General features: G+C 44.4%; 1 protein-coding gene across 1 annotated transcript in view; it reads left to right on the top strand.

The window, feature by feature from the left end:
• Nucleotides 1-2,467: 2,467 nt before the first annotated feature.
• LOC149434127 (phosphorylase b kinase regulatory subunit beta-like) overlaps nucleotides 2,468-14,033 on the top strand; it is a gene marked incomplete at its 5' end in the record, with an annotated part of 55,035 nt that continues 43,469 nt past the window's right edge. Inside the window, one exon of the mRNA XM_089664074.1 lies at nucleotides 2,468-2,615. Coding sequence (XP_089520200.1) covers nucleotides 2,468-2,615 — 148 coding nt within the window. The remainder of the gene's footprint in view (nucleotides 2,616-14,033) is intronic.

Below are 14,033 nucleotides of genomic sequence, written 5' to 3'. Positions count from 1 at the left end.
CGACCCTGTGTAAGGACAATACTGTAGGGGGGGCTTAAAGAATCTGTAGGCACCACTTCCCTAAAAACAACGAGCAACTGAAATAAATGATAAAATCAATAGGGACTTTTCAGGTGCCACTCAGAGTATGTCTATATACACTATATATATATATATATATATATATATATATATATACACACTGCATATACTGTATATACTTGTCTTTAAGTATGACAATAGAAATATAAAAATGTTACATAATACATAAAAATGTATATATGGATAATTGGGGTTTTTGGATAATGGATAATGTTGGGGTTTCCATTCCAAATCGGAGTCATATATACCTCCAAATATTACCTAAACAATTAAACTAAGATTTATATAGTAATGCATCCCCCCTAACCCCGCCCCAAAAAATGTCTTCTTTTTTTTTTTACCCCCCACTTGCCGAATGGCCCGTTGTACACATTTCAGATACTCACTCATTCAGAGGATCCAGTGTTGTCCCACTGAGATCCTCTTGTCTTCTGCTACCACGCCACCGTGTTGAGCCTTCATTGAGAAGCCTGCCAGCTCTTCCAGGTTTAGCTAGAGCGCCTCCCAATCGTGGCGCTAGACACACCCCCTCCTTTCTGAATGAAGCGCTATGCCTCCTGGGATATGTATTGTGCATATCCAAAGGGAGCACAGTGCTCGTCATTTGCCTAGGTTAGGGGTCTCCAAACTTTTCAAACAAAGGTCCAGTTTACTGTCCTTCAGACTTTAGGAGGGCCGGGTTGTGGCCAGTGGGGCTAAAAATGTCCTGGGCTCACCATCAGTGAAAATAAACATTTCCTCAGGGTTGGTTGTCAGTAGGAGATAGAGTAGTGCCCCATAGTTGGTATCAGTGGGAAGAATAGTGCCCCATAGTTGGTATCAGTGGGAAGAATAGTGCCCCATAGTTGGTATCAGTGGGAAGAATAGTGCCCCATAGTTGGTATCAGTGGAAAGAATAGTGCCCCATAGTTGGTATCAGTGGGAAGAATAGTGCCCCATAGTTGGTATCAGTGGGAAGAATAGTGCCCCATCGTTGGTGTCAGTGGGAGGAATAGTGCCCCATCGTTGGTATCAGTGGGAGGAATAGTGCCCCATCGTTGGTATCAGTGGGAGGAATAGTGCCCCATCGTTGGTATCAGTGGGAGGAATAGAGCCCCATCATTGGTATCAGTGGGAGGAATAGTGCCCCATCATTGGTGTCAGGGGGAGGAATAGTGCCCCATCATTGGTGTCAGGGGGAGGAATAGTGCCCCATCATTGGTGTCAGGGGGAGGAATAGTGCCCCATCATTGGTATCAGTGGGAGGAATAGTGCCCCATAGTTTGTATCAGTGGGAAGAATAGTGCCCCATAGTTGGTATCTGTGGGAAGAATAGTGCCCCATAGTTGGTATCGGTGGGAAGAATAGTGCCCCATAGTTGGTATCGGTGGGAAGAATAGTGCCCCATAGTTGGTATCGGTGGGAAGAATAGTGCCCCATAGTTGGTATCAGTGGGAGGAATAGTGCCCCATCATTGGTATCAGTTGAAGGAATAATGCCCCATCATTGGTATCAGTGGGAGGAATAGTGCCCCATCATTGGTGTCAGTGGGAGGAATAGTGTCCAATCATTGGTGTCAGTGGGAGGAATAGTGTCCAATCATTGGTGTCAGTGGGAGGAATAGTGCCCCATAGTTGGTATCAGTGGGAAGAATAGTGCCCCATAGTTGGTATCAGTGGGAAGAATAGTGCCCCATAGTTGGTATCAGTGGGAGGAATAGTGCCCCATCATTGGTATCAGTGGGAAGAATAGTGCCCCATAGTTGGTATCAGTGGGAAGAATAGTAACCCAGTTGTTTTTTTATTTTCCAAACCCTCGTTGAGGCACTGCTTCCTTCTCCTGTAGGTGGCGCTTTAAACCCTATGGTCAAGAATGAAGAGCATCTGTGTCTGTCACAGAACTCAGAGAAAGGGATTTTACAATGAAAATCCCAATTTATCCTGTACTGACGATGAAACTTGCCCCCAAACTTGAATATTGCCCCATTTTGGAAGACAGTTGTTAATGATTTCTGTATCCACCCTGATTTTAGCGGCTGCATACTTGTTCTGGCTCGCAAAGTAAAAATTTGAGAACAAGGAAACTAGCATTCAGTGGTGGCCCACGCATTTCTCTCAATACAAGCCTTTCAATGAAGATTCTTCCAAAATCAAGATGTAGTTAGGCGCCTTTGCCATCCTTGCTATGCCTTCCAGTCTCTGGCGACGCAGATTATTCTGTGCAAGTTATGAAGCAGAACATTGCCTATCCCACGTTCTGCGGATTCTGTGATTTTTAAGTGGTGTAATAAATATTCCAGCATAGTGTGGGCCCCGGAGGCTCCTAATCATTAAACATTCTTTGAGAGCAGACAAGGCCACGGTCCCATCTGAACCATATTACACACTGCCTGTTGCAATCTTATTAGAGATTTCCTGTAGTCTGCTGCAGATGCGTGATGACGTCTCGTGTATCTGTAATGAATGCACTCAGCTCTGTGACATCTTCTTCACCACAGGTACCGTCTCGGACTTCATGGAGAGGATCTACAGGAAGGCCGGAAGCAATAAACTTTGGTAAGTCGGTACTGTATCATCACATACATGGACAACGTGTTTCATGGGTGGAAGGCCTGCATTGCAGATCAGAAAGAAGTAGCAAGGAGTATTTTACGAAGAAGATGTTGATCTCTTACTGAGAAATGACCTAACCGTAGTGCAGAAAGCACATACTACCTGCTATAATGCTGCTATAGTATAGTACAGCTTGTATGTTATAAGGTACAAGTGGTATTAAAGAGAACCAGTCACAAGTAGACATATGCAATCATTTGAATATTCCGTTTTTATATACTTGTGACGCTTCCTTTGAATGGTTTATTTTTGACCCCGTATCAAATTCCCTGAATGTTTTTTTCACAAAAAAGCCATCAACAGTGGAACACTTATATAGTACAAGCTGGAAGGCATTCAGGAGGTGCTACTGCCATGCAAGTCCAACTCTTCAGCTTGAGTGTCAGAGATCACATGAAGTCTTATCATTAACAACTACATGAATGATCTAGGAAAGAAGCAAGTTCCCGATCGCTGCATACAGACAAGACCTGACAGTCGCAGAAGCATCCTCAACCAGTTCCTTAAAGGGCATGTCTGGCGTGTTTCACTAAGCCCTGGGGTGGGGCGAAATGCGTCGGAGAATTGGCCTGGACTGAGCTGGCTGAAGCTGCTTCTTCCGACTGTCGGGTCTTGTCGCAATTGGGAACTTTCTTCTTGCCTGCTGAGTGTATTTTGTCAGTGCAGTCAGCATCCCCCTGCTGAATGGCTGCTATGTGAAAATCAATTACACGGTAATCCACCTGAAGAGTTTATTGCGATCCTTTAGTCCGCTCTGACCCATAAACGTAAACTGAGCGACCAGGACAGTGCAGAACAATCAAGCTCTAACAATGCAGCACGACCTTTTTATCCTACATCTTGGTGTCCCTTACAGCAGTATCTCTGTTTGAATCTCGGTATTGATAGCACTACATCTGATGTCTCTGAGGAAGAGGCAAGTCCTCGAAACGCATCAGCCTATTGGATGTCTACACTCCCTATTGCGGACAGTCACATAGCGCAGTTCTGACCAAGCTGTTCTTTTATGACGTGCCTTTGACTTTACTGTCGTTTGTGAATACAACCAATTTTTATGGTCAGGTTTGCAGTGACAAGGTGTTGTGGGAAAGTTTAGGAGAGGAAGGAAGTGGGGCCGAGCCGCAGCTCTGTGTGTAAATGGGCACGCAGAGCCACGGCTTGGGACCGTGCCTGCTCGGGTGCCCCCATAGCAAGCTGTTTGCTATGGGGGCACCCGATGGGAGGGAGGGGCCAGGAGCACCAGTGGGGAACCCAAGAAGAGGTGAACCAAAAAAAAACACTGCACAGAGCAGGTAAATATGACATGTTTGTTTTTTTAAGGGGAAAAAAGAAGACTTTAGTATCACTTTAAGAGGCTTGCAGCAGAGATCAGTCATACAAATCAGATGCAGTGGGTAGCTGAAGCCTAAAGGCAAATGGAAAATTGAATGCTTTTCTGTAATTTTTCTTTCCTGGTGCCTATCCATGGTAGCATACACATAGCAAAGGCCTTCTTCCACCAATACACAGCAGCCGGGTCTTTGCTAATATGGATCCCCAGGTATAAGTCGAATGCTGTGTGTTAATACTGTTTATTTCCTCACTGCAGAATAAGTCAACTTCTTGGTGTCTACATGGAAGCACACACGTGGCAAAGGCCTCCTTCCACAAATAGACAAGAGCAGGGTTCTGATGAAGTTTCTTCAGAGGTTGAGAAGGTAGCTGAAGAGTCCTCTTTAGCCTTTGAGTTTCCCTTGGTAGAGCCGTGCATCCCATATACACTCACCAGCCACTTTATTAAGTAAACCTGTTCAATTGCTTGGTAACACAAATTGCTAATCTGTCAATTGCATGGCAGCAACTCAGTGCATTTAGGCATCTAGATGTGGTAAAAACAACTTGCTCATCAAACTGGGAAGACTGGTTTGAGATGATAGAAAGGCAACAGTAACTCAGATAACCACTTGTTACAACCAAGGTATGAAGAACACCATCTCTGGACCCACAGCACGTCGAACATTCAAGTAGATGGTCTACAGCAGCAGAAAACCACATCATTCCTGTCAGCTAAGATCAGGAAACGGAGGCTACAATTCGTACAGGCTCACCAAAATTGGACAATAGAAGACTGGAAATACGTTGCCTGGTCTGATGAGTCTCAATTTCAGCTGCAACATTCAAATGGTAAGGTTAGAATTTGGCATAAACAACATGAAAGCATGGATCCATCCTACGTTGTATCAACCGTACAGGCTGGTGGTGGTGGTGTCATGGTGTGGAGATATTTTCTTGGCACACTTTGGGCCCCTTAGTACCAAGTGAGCATTGTTTAAACACCACAGCCTACCTGAGTATTGTTGCTGACCATGTCCATTCCTTTATGACTCCAGTGTCCACATCTTCTGATGGCTCCTTCCAGCTGGATAATGCTCCATGTCACAATGCTCAAATCACCTCCAACTGGTTTCTTGAACATGACAATGAGTTCACTGGACTCCAATGGCCTCCACAGTCACCAGATCTCAATCCAATAGAGCACCTTTGGGATGTGGTGGAATGGGATATTCGCATCATGGATGTGCAGCCGACAAATCTGCAGCAACTGCGTGATGCTATCATGTCAATATGGACCAAAATCTCTAAGGAATGTTTCCAACATCTTGATGAATCTATGCCATGAAGAATTAAGGCAGATCTGAAGGCAAAAGGGGGTCCAACCCAATACTAGCAAGGTGTATCTTATTAAGTGACTGGTGAGTGTATATATTGCCATGTAGGCATCAGGAGAATGGACAATTGAGTACTTACGTTTCTGTATTTCTGGTTTCCTGGTGCCTATACATTGCAGCATGCATGTGGCATGAATGGCTCTACCAGGGAAAATACAAAAGCTGAAGAGGATTTTTCAGTTACTTCCTGAACCTCTGATGGGAACTTCATTAGAACCTAGCTCTTGTGTATATGCGGAAGGAGGCCTTTTCCATGTGTATGCTGCCATGTAGACACCAGGAAAGTGACTTATTCTGCAGTGAGAAAATAACCAGCCTTAACACACAACATGCGACTTATACCTGAGCATCTACATTAGCCGTGTACTAGTTTCTCCGTGCTTGGAGTTCATTGTTAATTTAAACAAGAGAATGACCTAGATGTGTTTTTCTGTCCTGGCAGTTCCATATTCCATCATCAAGCTCTTCATCTGACGCAGGTTATACCACCAATAAACCATGCCAGTGCCATGCCAGAGACCGGCAAAAGTACTACTGGCAACCATTTAAACCAGCCTTTTTCAACCTTTTCAACATAGAGGAACCCTTAAAATAACTTTCTGGTCTCGGGAACCCCTGCTAAAAAAACTATATCTACAACTCATGGTACATCCGTGTGAAGGTCAGTGGGAAGAATGCTCCTCACGTTTGTGGTTGTTGGGAAGAATTCCCTCCTTACAGATAGCTAAAAGTTGAATGATGTCAGTGGGAACTTATCTGAGAGGCAGAAATTGGAACCCCTGGCAACCTCTGGAGGAACGAGAGAAGAAGAAGAAGCGCCTCTAAGTGCAGCATGACACTTTAATGAAGAACAAAGGTAGGAACACTCACATCACCGATGACATCCCACTCCTGGCCAATGTTACATCACATAAGTTTACTTCATGCCTTATTTTAACCACATAAATGTAAGTGTTCCTACCTTTGTTCTTCATTAAAGTGTTATGCTGCACTTAGAGGCGCTTCTTCTCCTGCTCTCATCTACACAGAGTCTGCTACAGTACTTCTGGGAGCTTGCCCTTAGTGCCATACGGACCCCTCCATTTCAGTCACTCTCACCATCGTCACCCATTACCAGACTATTCCAGGTCTTGGTGCTAGTATTTGCGCTGATTACCTCCCTTCATTTTCTTCAACCTCTGGAGGAACCCTGGTTAAGAAACCCTGATTTAAACACTGGGCTTTATTTTTATAAATTGCTTATATGGCCCAAAGCAACCATTAAGGTTTTAAAATGTAAGTTCGCCTTTTCTTGAAAAGGTTAACTAACACCCTAGACCCTCATCCCCATCGTACTTACCTCTGTGTGTGATGAGCTGTCAGTGCTCCCGCAGCCAATGTGGGGGACCTCAAATGTCACCTTTCCTTTCATTCATTCTGTAGGGCTTTCCAGACCAATCATAGAGATTCTGGTTGGTCAAACTGGCCACATGGCAGTGCTGATCTGATCTGTTCTGGAATCCCTACAGAAAGAAGAGTAAGAAGAGCAGGGATTTCAGATCCCTGGACCGCTACACCGACTGTGTGTGCATTAAACAAAAGGAGAAGAAGAAAAAAGGCTGCACACCTAGAAGGCTAACCTCAAAAGCAAATTATGCAAATTATGCACCATAAACAGTAATAGGCCATCGGAGACATGATAATCCTGCATGACAGAGGACTCTACTGCCCGAGATATCAAGAGGGAACCTTCAGGAATGGACAAAGAATGGAGTTGGTCCACTGGGACTAACCTGACCCAACCCTCCAACACCCAACCCCTGACCCAAACCACCACACCAACCCCCCAATACCCCCACAAGGAACCATTCCCCTAGATAGAGGGCCCTCATGTCCCCCTCACAAACGAGAGAGAGAAGCTGAGGCAGATACCAGCCCACTGACACCCCAAACACCCACTAGATGGAGAGTAAGCTTACTGCATTGTTTGCATTGACAGATCATCACCCATGGAGTAAGTACAATGGGAGGTGGGGAGGATGTGTAGGGCATTAGTTCACCTTTTTTCATTCTTTTTCTGAAGAGGTGAACTAACCCTTTAACTATTGCTGGTTGGTTGACACGAACAACATGGGTGACGTTGGTCCCTCTAGTATAGAAGCCCCAGTAAGCTGCAGAAAGCATTCTGCTGTATTGAATGTTCTTTAGCTGATGAGTCAGAAGCTTTAGCCTGCCTTGTCATTTTCAGGATCTGTTCACACCCCGGCACTTAGATGAGCCTTTATCTGTTACTTTTCTGGGACAATCCCACAGCCGCAATATCTTTTTAGCACATCGTGAAGAGTGCTGATGATTTGAATGTGTTGGGAAGCGGGAGTGTGAACAGACCCCATGACACTCCAATGTGACAGGTCACGGAATGTCCTCCTCCTTACCCTAACAGGCACTGAGCACATCAGGACCATACAACACCTAAATGAAGATATTCCCCTTGGACTGTCATTCATTCATCCTTGGATATTGTGTGCTTTTTGCTGCCATGTGACCTTAGATTTCACAGGAAGGAATACAATTGCCATTATATTATCATGTCAAAGGCTCCATTCACAGCGGCGCATTTAAAAGAATCCCCATTTGTGCCATTTTGTGAAAACACACATATATAAAGAGTTCAATGGCAACTCACCTAAGACGCAACACACCTTAAAAGTACCGCACAGATGTGAACCGGCCCAAAAAGGCCCCTAAATTCAGGCAATTATTTCACAACCATTTTATAACTTCAGTTTGTGATTTGCTTCTGTAGGACTATGTGTTTAACCACTTGCCGTCCGCCTGCTGTTTATAAACGGCAGGACGGTGGCACTCCAGGGGCGGGTTGCCGTTCATAAACGGCACCCACCATTTCTAGCTGTGCGCGCTCACCGGGAGCACGCAGCACCGCGATCTGGTGCCCGCTGTGTCCTCCGGACACATTGGAACACCGATCGTCCGACGGGACCTCGCACAGAGGTCCCGTCGGACGATCGGTGTTCCACTGTGTCTGGAGGACACAGCGGGCACCAGATTGCGGTGCTGCGCGCTCCCAGAGAGCGCACACAGCTAAATCATCTGATCACTGACTGGCCAATCAGTGATCACATGCCGAGTAGTAAGCAAGATGTCACTTGTGACATCATTGCTTACTACGCGTGAAATCTGTGAATGATCACAGAGGTCACATGGTACAAGGCTATTCACAACAGCCTTGTACCATGTGACAAGCTGTGACCAATCACAGCTCACATAGTATTTCTCAATGGCTGCAAGAATGCAGCCAGAGAGAAGGAGAAATGATTGCTTTTACAGCCTTTATGGGTGTAAAAGCAATCAGTGTAGAAAAAAAAAAATCTTCATCACCCCCCACAAGTAGTGGTGACACTGTACGGCTAGGGTGACAGTATGTAAAAAAAAAACAACAAATAACATAAAAAAATTAAAAAAATGTTTAAAAATTATAATTTTTGGTTATCAACTAATTTGTTTTTTTTTTTTTTTTTTTTTTTTACTAAAAAGATAACTGAATACATTTTGGCCAAGATTTATGATGAAATACTATTTATTTGCAAAATTTTATAAGAAAAACACTTTTTGTCAACATTTTTGGACTTTTTTATTTATATAGTAAAAAAAATAAAAATCCCAGTGGTGAATAAGTACCACCATAATAAAGCTTTATCTGTCTCAAAAAAAATGCTAAACATTTCATATGGGTACAGTCTTGCATGACCGCGCAATTGTCATTCAAAGTGTGATAGTGCTGAAAGCTGAAAATTGGCCTGGACAGGAAAAGTGTCTGGACTGGAAGTGGTTAAAGCAAAGATATCTAAATGCAGGAAAAAATGACCTGGGAGGCATTATTTGTATACTTCCCAGATGACGTTTGGATGGCATTTGCAAAATCTAAATGCAGAAGTGCCGGTGTGAATGAAGGCTTGGCTCCTGTCGGTTTGGAGAGTCCAGCCCTCTTCTCCATACAGCCTTATGAGTTTATCCACCTGAGATTCCACCGGTTACTTCACAGCATCCTCCCGAGCGTCTCTGCGACCTTCATTCCTGGGTTATCTCTGAGCACACAGAACGCTCCCGAGTCCTGCTGTGATTGGCCGCCATGTCATATAGCGCAGCGCGCTGGAAGGAGTTCTTTTAGCACATACAACATGAAATTACTAATGGGATTACAACTCACAAGCTCAGCACTGTCATTGTGTGCACTTACTGCTGAGCCAAAAGTGCTGAGGAAAAGTAAGAGTGTAAAAAAGTCTTTTGTATCCGAGGATTTTTCCTGCTGATTTGGTATATGTTATATTTATCAGCTTTCCAAAGTTTTCTTGTAGAGTTAAGGGATTTGAGACTTGGCAGTTCAGATATTCAATTCATGCACAGTATATAATGCTGATAAATTGTTCAACTCAAGCACTGACTCCACTTCTTACTGCCAATGGAGTTTAGACCCTAATACAGTGGCAGTCAGCTTTCTAGATATGGGGGAACCTCAAACGTGGCCCTAGACATCATCAAAGGGCCACATATAATCAGTGAATGTTCAGTGTCAGAAATAGCAGGCACACAACAGAGTAGAGTCAAAGACTATGGGCATGACACAAGAGATGGTCAGAGACTGTGGATATCATACAGAAGATGGTCAGAGACTGTGGATATCATACATAAGATGGTCAGAGACTGTGGACATCATACAGACGATGGTCAAGGACTGCAGACATAGTAAAGTGCTGAGCAAACTGTTGGCGCTATATAAATCCTGTATAATAATAGTACAGGAGATGATCAGAGGCTGCAAACATGGTATAGGAGACAGTGAGAGACTGCAGAGATGGTATGGGAGATGATCAGAGACTGCAGACATGGTATAGGAGGTGGTGACAGACTGCAGACATGATACAGAAGATGGTCAAAAATTGTGGCTATCGTACAGGAGATGATCAGAGTCTGCAGACATGATACAGGAGTTGATCAGAGACTGCAGACATTGATATGGTGAGAGACTGCAGACATGGTATAGAAGATGATCAGAGACTGCAGACAATGGTAGGAGGTGGTAAGAGACTGCAGACATGATACAGGAAATGGTAGACATGGTATAGGAGATGATCAAAGACTGCAGACAATGGTAGGAGGTGGTGAGAGACTGCAGACATGATACAGCAAATGGTAGACATGGTATAGGAGATGATCAGAGACAGCAGTCATGGTATAGATGATCAGAGACTGCAGTCATGGTATAGGAGATGATCAGACACTGCAGACATGGTATAGGAAATGATCAGAGACTGCAGACATGGTATAGGAGGTGGTGAGAGACTGCAGACATGATACAGAAGATGGTCAGAGACTGCGGACGTGGTATAGGAGATTATCAGAGACTGTAGACATGGTATTGAAGATGATCAGAGACTGCAGACATGGTTTTGAAGATGATCAGAGTCTGCAGACATGTATAGAAGATGATCAGAGACTGCAGACTTGGTATAAGAGGTGGTGAAAGACTGCAGACATGGTATAGGAGATGATCGGAGACTGTGGACATGGTATAGGAGATGATCGGAGACTGCGGACATGGCATAGGAAATGATCGGAGACTGCGGACATGGCATAGGAGATGATCAGAGACTGCGGGCATGGCATAGGAGATGATTAGAGACTGCGGGCATGGCATAGGAGATGATCAGAGACTGCAGACATGGTATTGAAGATGATCAGAGACTGCAGACATGTATAGAAGATGATCAGAGACTGCAGACTTGGTGTAGGAGGTGGTGAGAGACTGCAGACATGGTATGGTAGGTGATGAGAGACTGCAGACATGGTATAGGAGATGATCAGAGACTGCGGACATGGCATAGGAGATGATCAGAGACTGCGGACATGGCATAGGAGATGATCAGAGACTGCGGGCATGGCATAGGAGATGATCAGAGACTGCGGACATAGCATAGGAGATGATCGGAGACTTCAGACATGGTATAGGAGATGGTGAGAGACTGAGATGGTCAGAAATAGCAGACATGCTACAAGACATGGTCAGAGACTGCAGACATGATACAGCAGATGGTCAGAGACTGCAAATATGCTTCTAGAGACTGTGAACATGCAATAGGAATTGTTGGAGACCGGGGTCATGCTTCAAGATACGGCCATAACCTGGAGACATATTACATGAGACTGCTAGAGATCAATGCAAATACCAGGACAACAGGGAAACAAACAGAGAAGCCCAGGTTAGGAACTGTGGCTCTGATATTCCTTGCACATTTTTTTCATTCTCTTACTCTCTGCCTGTCTCTCCATTTCTTCCTAGTTTTCTTTTTTTTTTCTTTCTCCTCCATTCCTTCCTGTCATCTATCTGTCTCCTGCCATACACGGTACAGAAGGAGATGGGAGCTGTCCATAGTGCTGAAACAATAATAAATCAGACCTATACTATGGAATAAGCCGACATTGCAAGGGGCATGTGTGCTTACTATCAGTTTGGTGTGCTTCAAGTAATTCTTCCAGTCTGTAGTGGGTGAAGCCTGCTGGGCCCCTCCCACAGCTCTGCTCTCAGCACAGGCTATGTACAGTACATTGATGATGTCACTAATTCTTTTTTAGAATAAATTCTGGGTTTGCAAAGGCATTTGATGCACACCAGGTGAATTTACAGTGCCTTGAAAAAGTATTCATACCCCTTGACATTTTCCAAATCTTGTCTTGCCACAAATTCTCCATTGGATTTAGGTCTGGACTGTGACTGGGCCATTCGAACACATGAAGATGCTTTGATCTAAACCATTCCCTTGTAGCTCTGGCTGGATGATTCGGGTCGTTGTCCTGCTGGAAGGTGAACCTCCGCCCCAGTCGCAAGTCTTTTGCAGACTCTAACAGGTTTTCTTCTAAGATTGCCCTGTATTTAGTTCCATCCATCTTCCCATCAACTCTGACCAGCTTCCCAGTCCCTGCTGAAGATAAGCATCCCCACAACAATGCTGCCACCACCATGTTTCACAGTGGGGATGGTGTGTTCAGGGTGATGTGCGGTGTTAGTTTTCCACCACACAAAGCATTTTGCTTTTAGGCCAAAAAGTTCCATTTTGGTCCCTTCTGGCCAGAGCACGTTCTTCCACATTTGCTGTGTCCCCCACATGGCTTCTTGTAAACTACAAACAGGATTTCTTATGGCTTTCTTCGAACAATGGCTTTCTTCTTGTCACTCTTCCATAAAGGTCGGATTTGTGGAGTGCACGACTAATAGTTGTCCTGAGGACAGATTCTCCCCCCTGAGCTGTGGATCTCTGCAGCTCCTCCAGAGTTCCCATGGGCCTCTTGGCTGCTTCTCTGATGAATGCTCTCCTTGCCCGGCCGGTCAGTTTAGGTGGACGGCCATGTCTTGGAAGGTTTGCAGTTGTGCCATACTCTTTCCATTTTCAGATGATGGATTGAACAGTGCTACGTGAGATGGTCAAAGCTCAGGATATTTTTTTATAACCTAGCCCTGCTTTAAACGTCTCCACAACTTTATCCCTGACCTGTCTGTTGTGTTCTTTGGCCTTCATGATGCTGTTTGTTCACTAATGTTCTCTAACAAACCTCTGAGGGCTTCACAGAACAGCTGGATTTATACTGAGATCCCCTGACACACAGGGGACTCTTTTTTTATTAATTAGATGACTTCTGAAGGCAATTGGTTCCACTAGATTTTAGTTAGGGGTATCAGAGTAAAGGGGGCTGAATACAACTGCACACCACACTTTTCAGATATTTACTTGTAAAAAATTTGACAACTATTTCTCATTTTCCTTGAACTTCACAATTATGCGCCACTTTGTGTTGGTCTATCAGAACAAACCCCAATAAAATACATTGACGTTTTTGGTTGTAACATGGCAAAATGTGGAAAATTTCAAGGGGTATGAATACTTTTTCAAGGCACCGTGTATCCTTTGTGGCTATTTAGGGATATATTTTAATGAAAGTTTTTATTGCCCAGAGTTCAGCTTTAAAAAAAAAAGCTCCACTAAGAGTTTTGTTGGAATGGATAAATTAGAGTAAAAGAGGCTAAAGTACTTGTTCTGGAGAAAATTCTGCTCCATGCTTCCTTCGGTACTGCTCCGAAGACCTGCAACTTGGCTGTATGGAGAGACAATGGGGTGGATTTACTAAGGGCAACAAAGTCTGTGCACTTTGCAAGTGCAGTTGTGTAACGGAACTGGACCCCGACTGCACTGGGGTATTTCCATTAGACTCCCGCTTCCCTGTCCGAATACAGATCCACGGACACCACCGCTGACCACACAGGACTACAAGACACCAGTCTGTATAAACATAGAACTCTTTATTTGAAACTCCAACTGGCTTTTTATACACTCAGGAGACAAATCCCCCCTCCCTGCATAATGACACAGGGTGGGGCAATCTATACTTAGCAACAAGAGACACACACCAACAGAAAGTCCCATCAGGAGGGCTGCTTGAAACACCCCCCACCAAGCCAATACACATAAACACATACATCCCATAATAGTTTGCTCCCAAGCAGGACACACATTAGAACAATGGGACAACCAGGTGGCATTAAACAATCAACAACCCCCCACCCCACCTATACATGTCTACTCAATATTAGGACATTTCACCC

Source organism: Staurois parvus, unplaced genomic scaffold, assembly GCF_062004578.1.
Source record: "Staurois parvus isolate SC_StPar_1 unplaced genomic scaffold, SC_StPar_1.0 ptg001826l, whole genome shotgun sequence".
Classification (NCBI taxonomy): domain Eukaryota; kingdom Metazoa; phylum Chordata; class Amphibia; order Anura; family Ranidae; genus Staurois; species Staurois parvus.
Note: the sequence above shows the minus strand (reverse complement) of the source record. Positions and strands in the feature narration are given on the sequence as shown.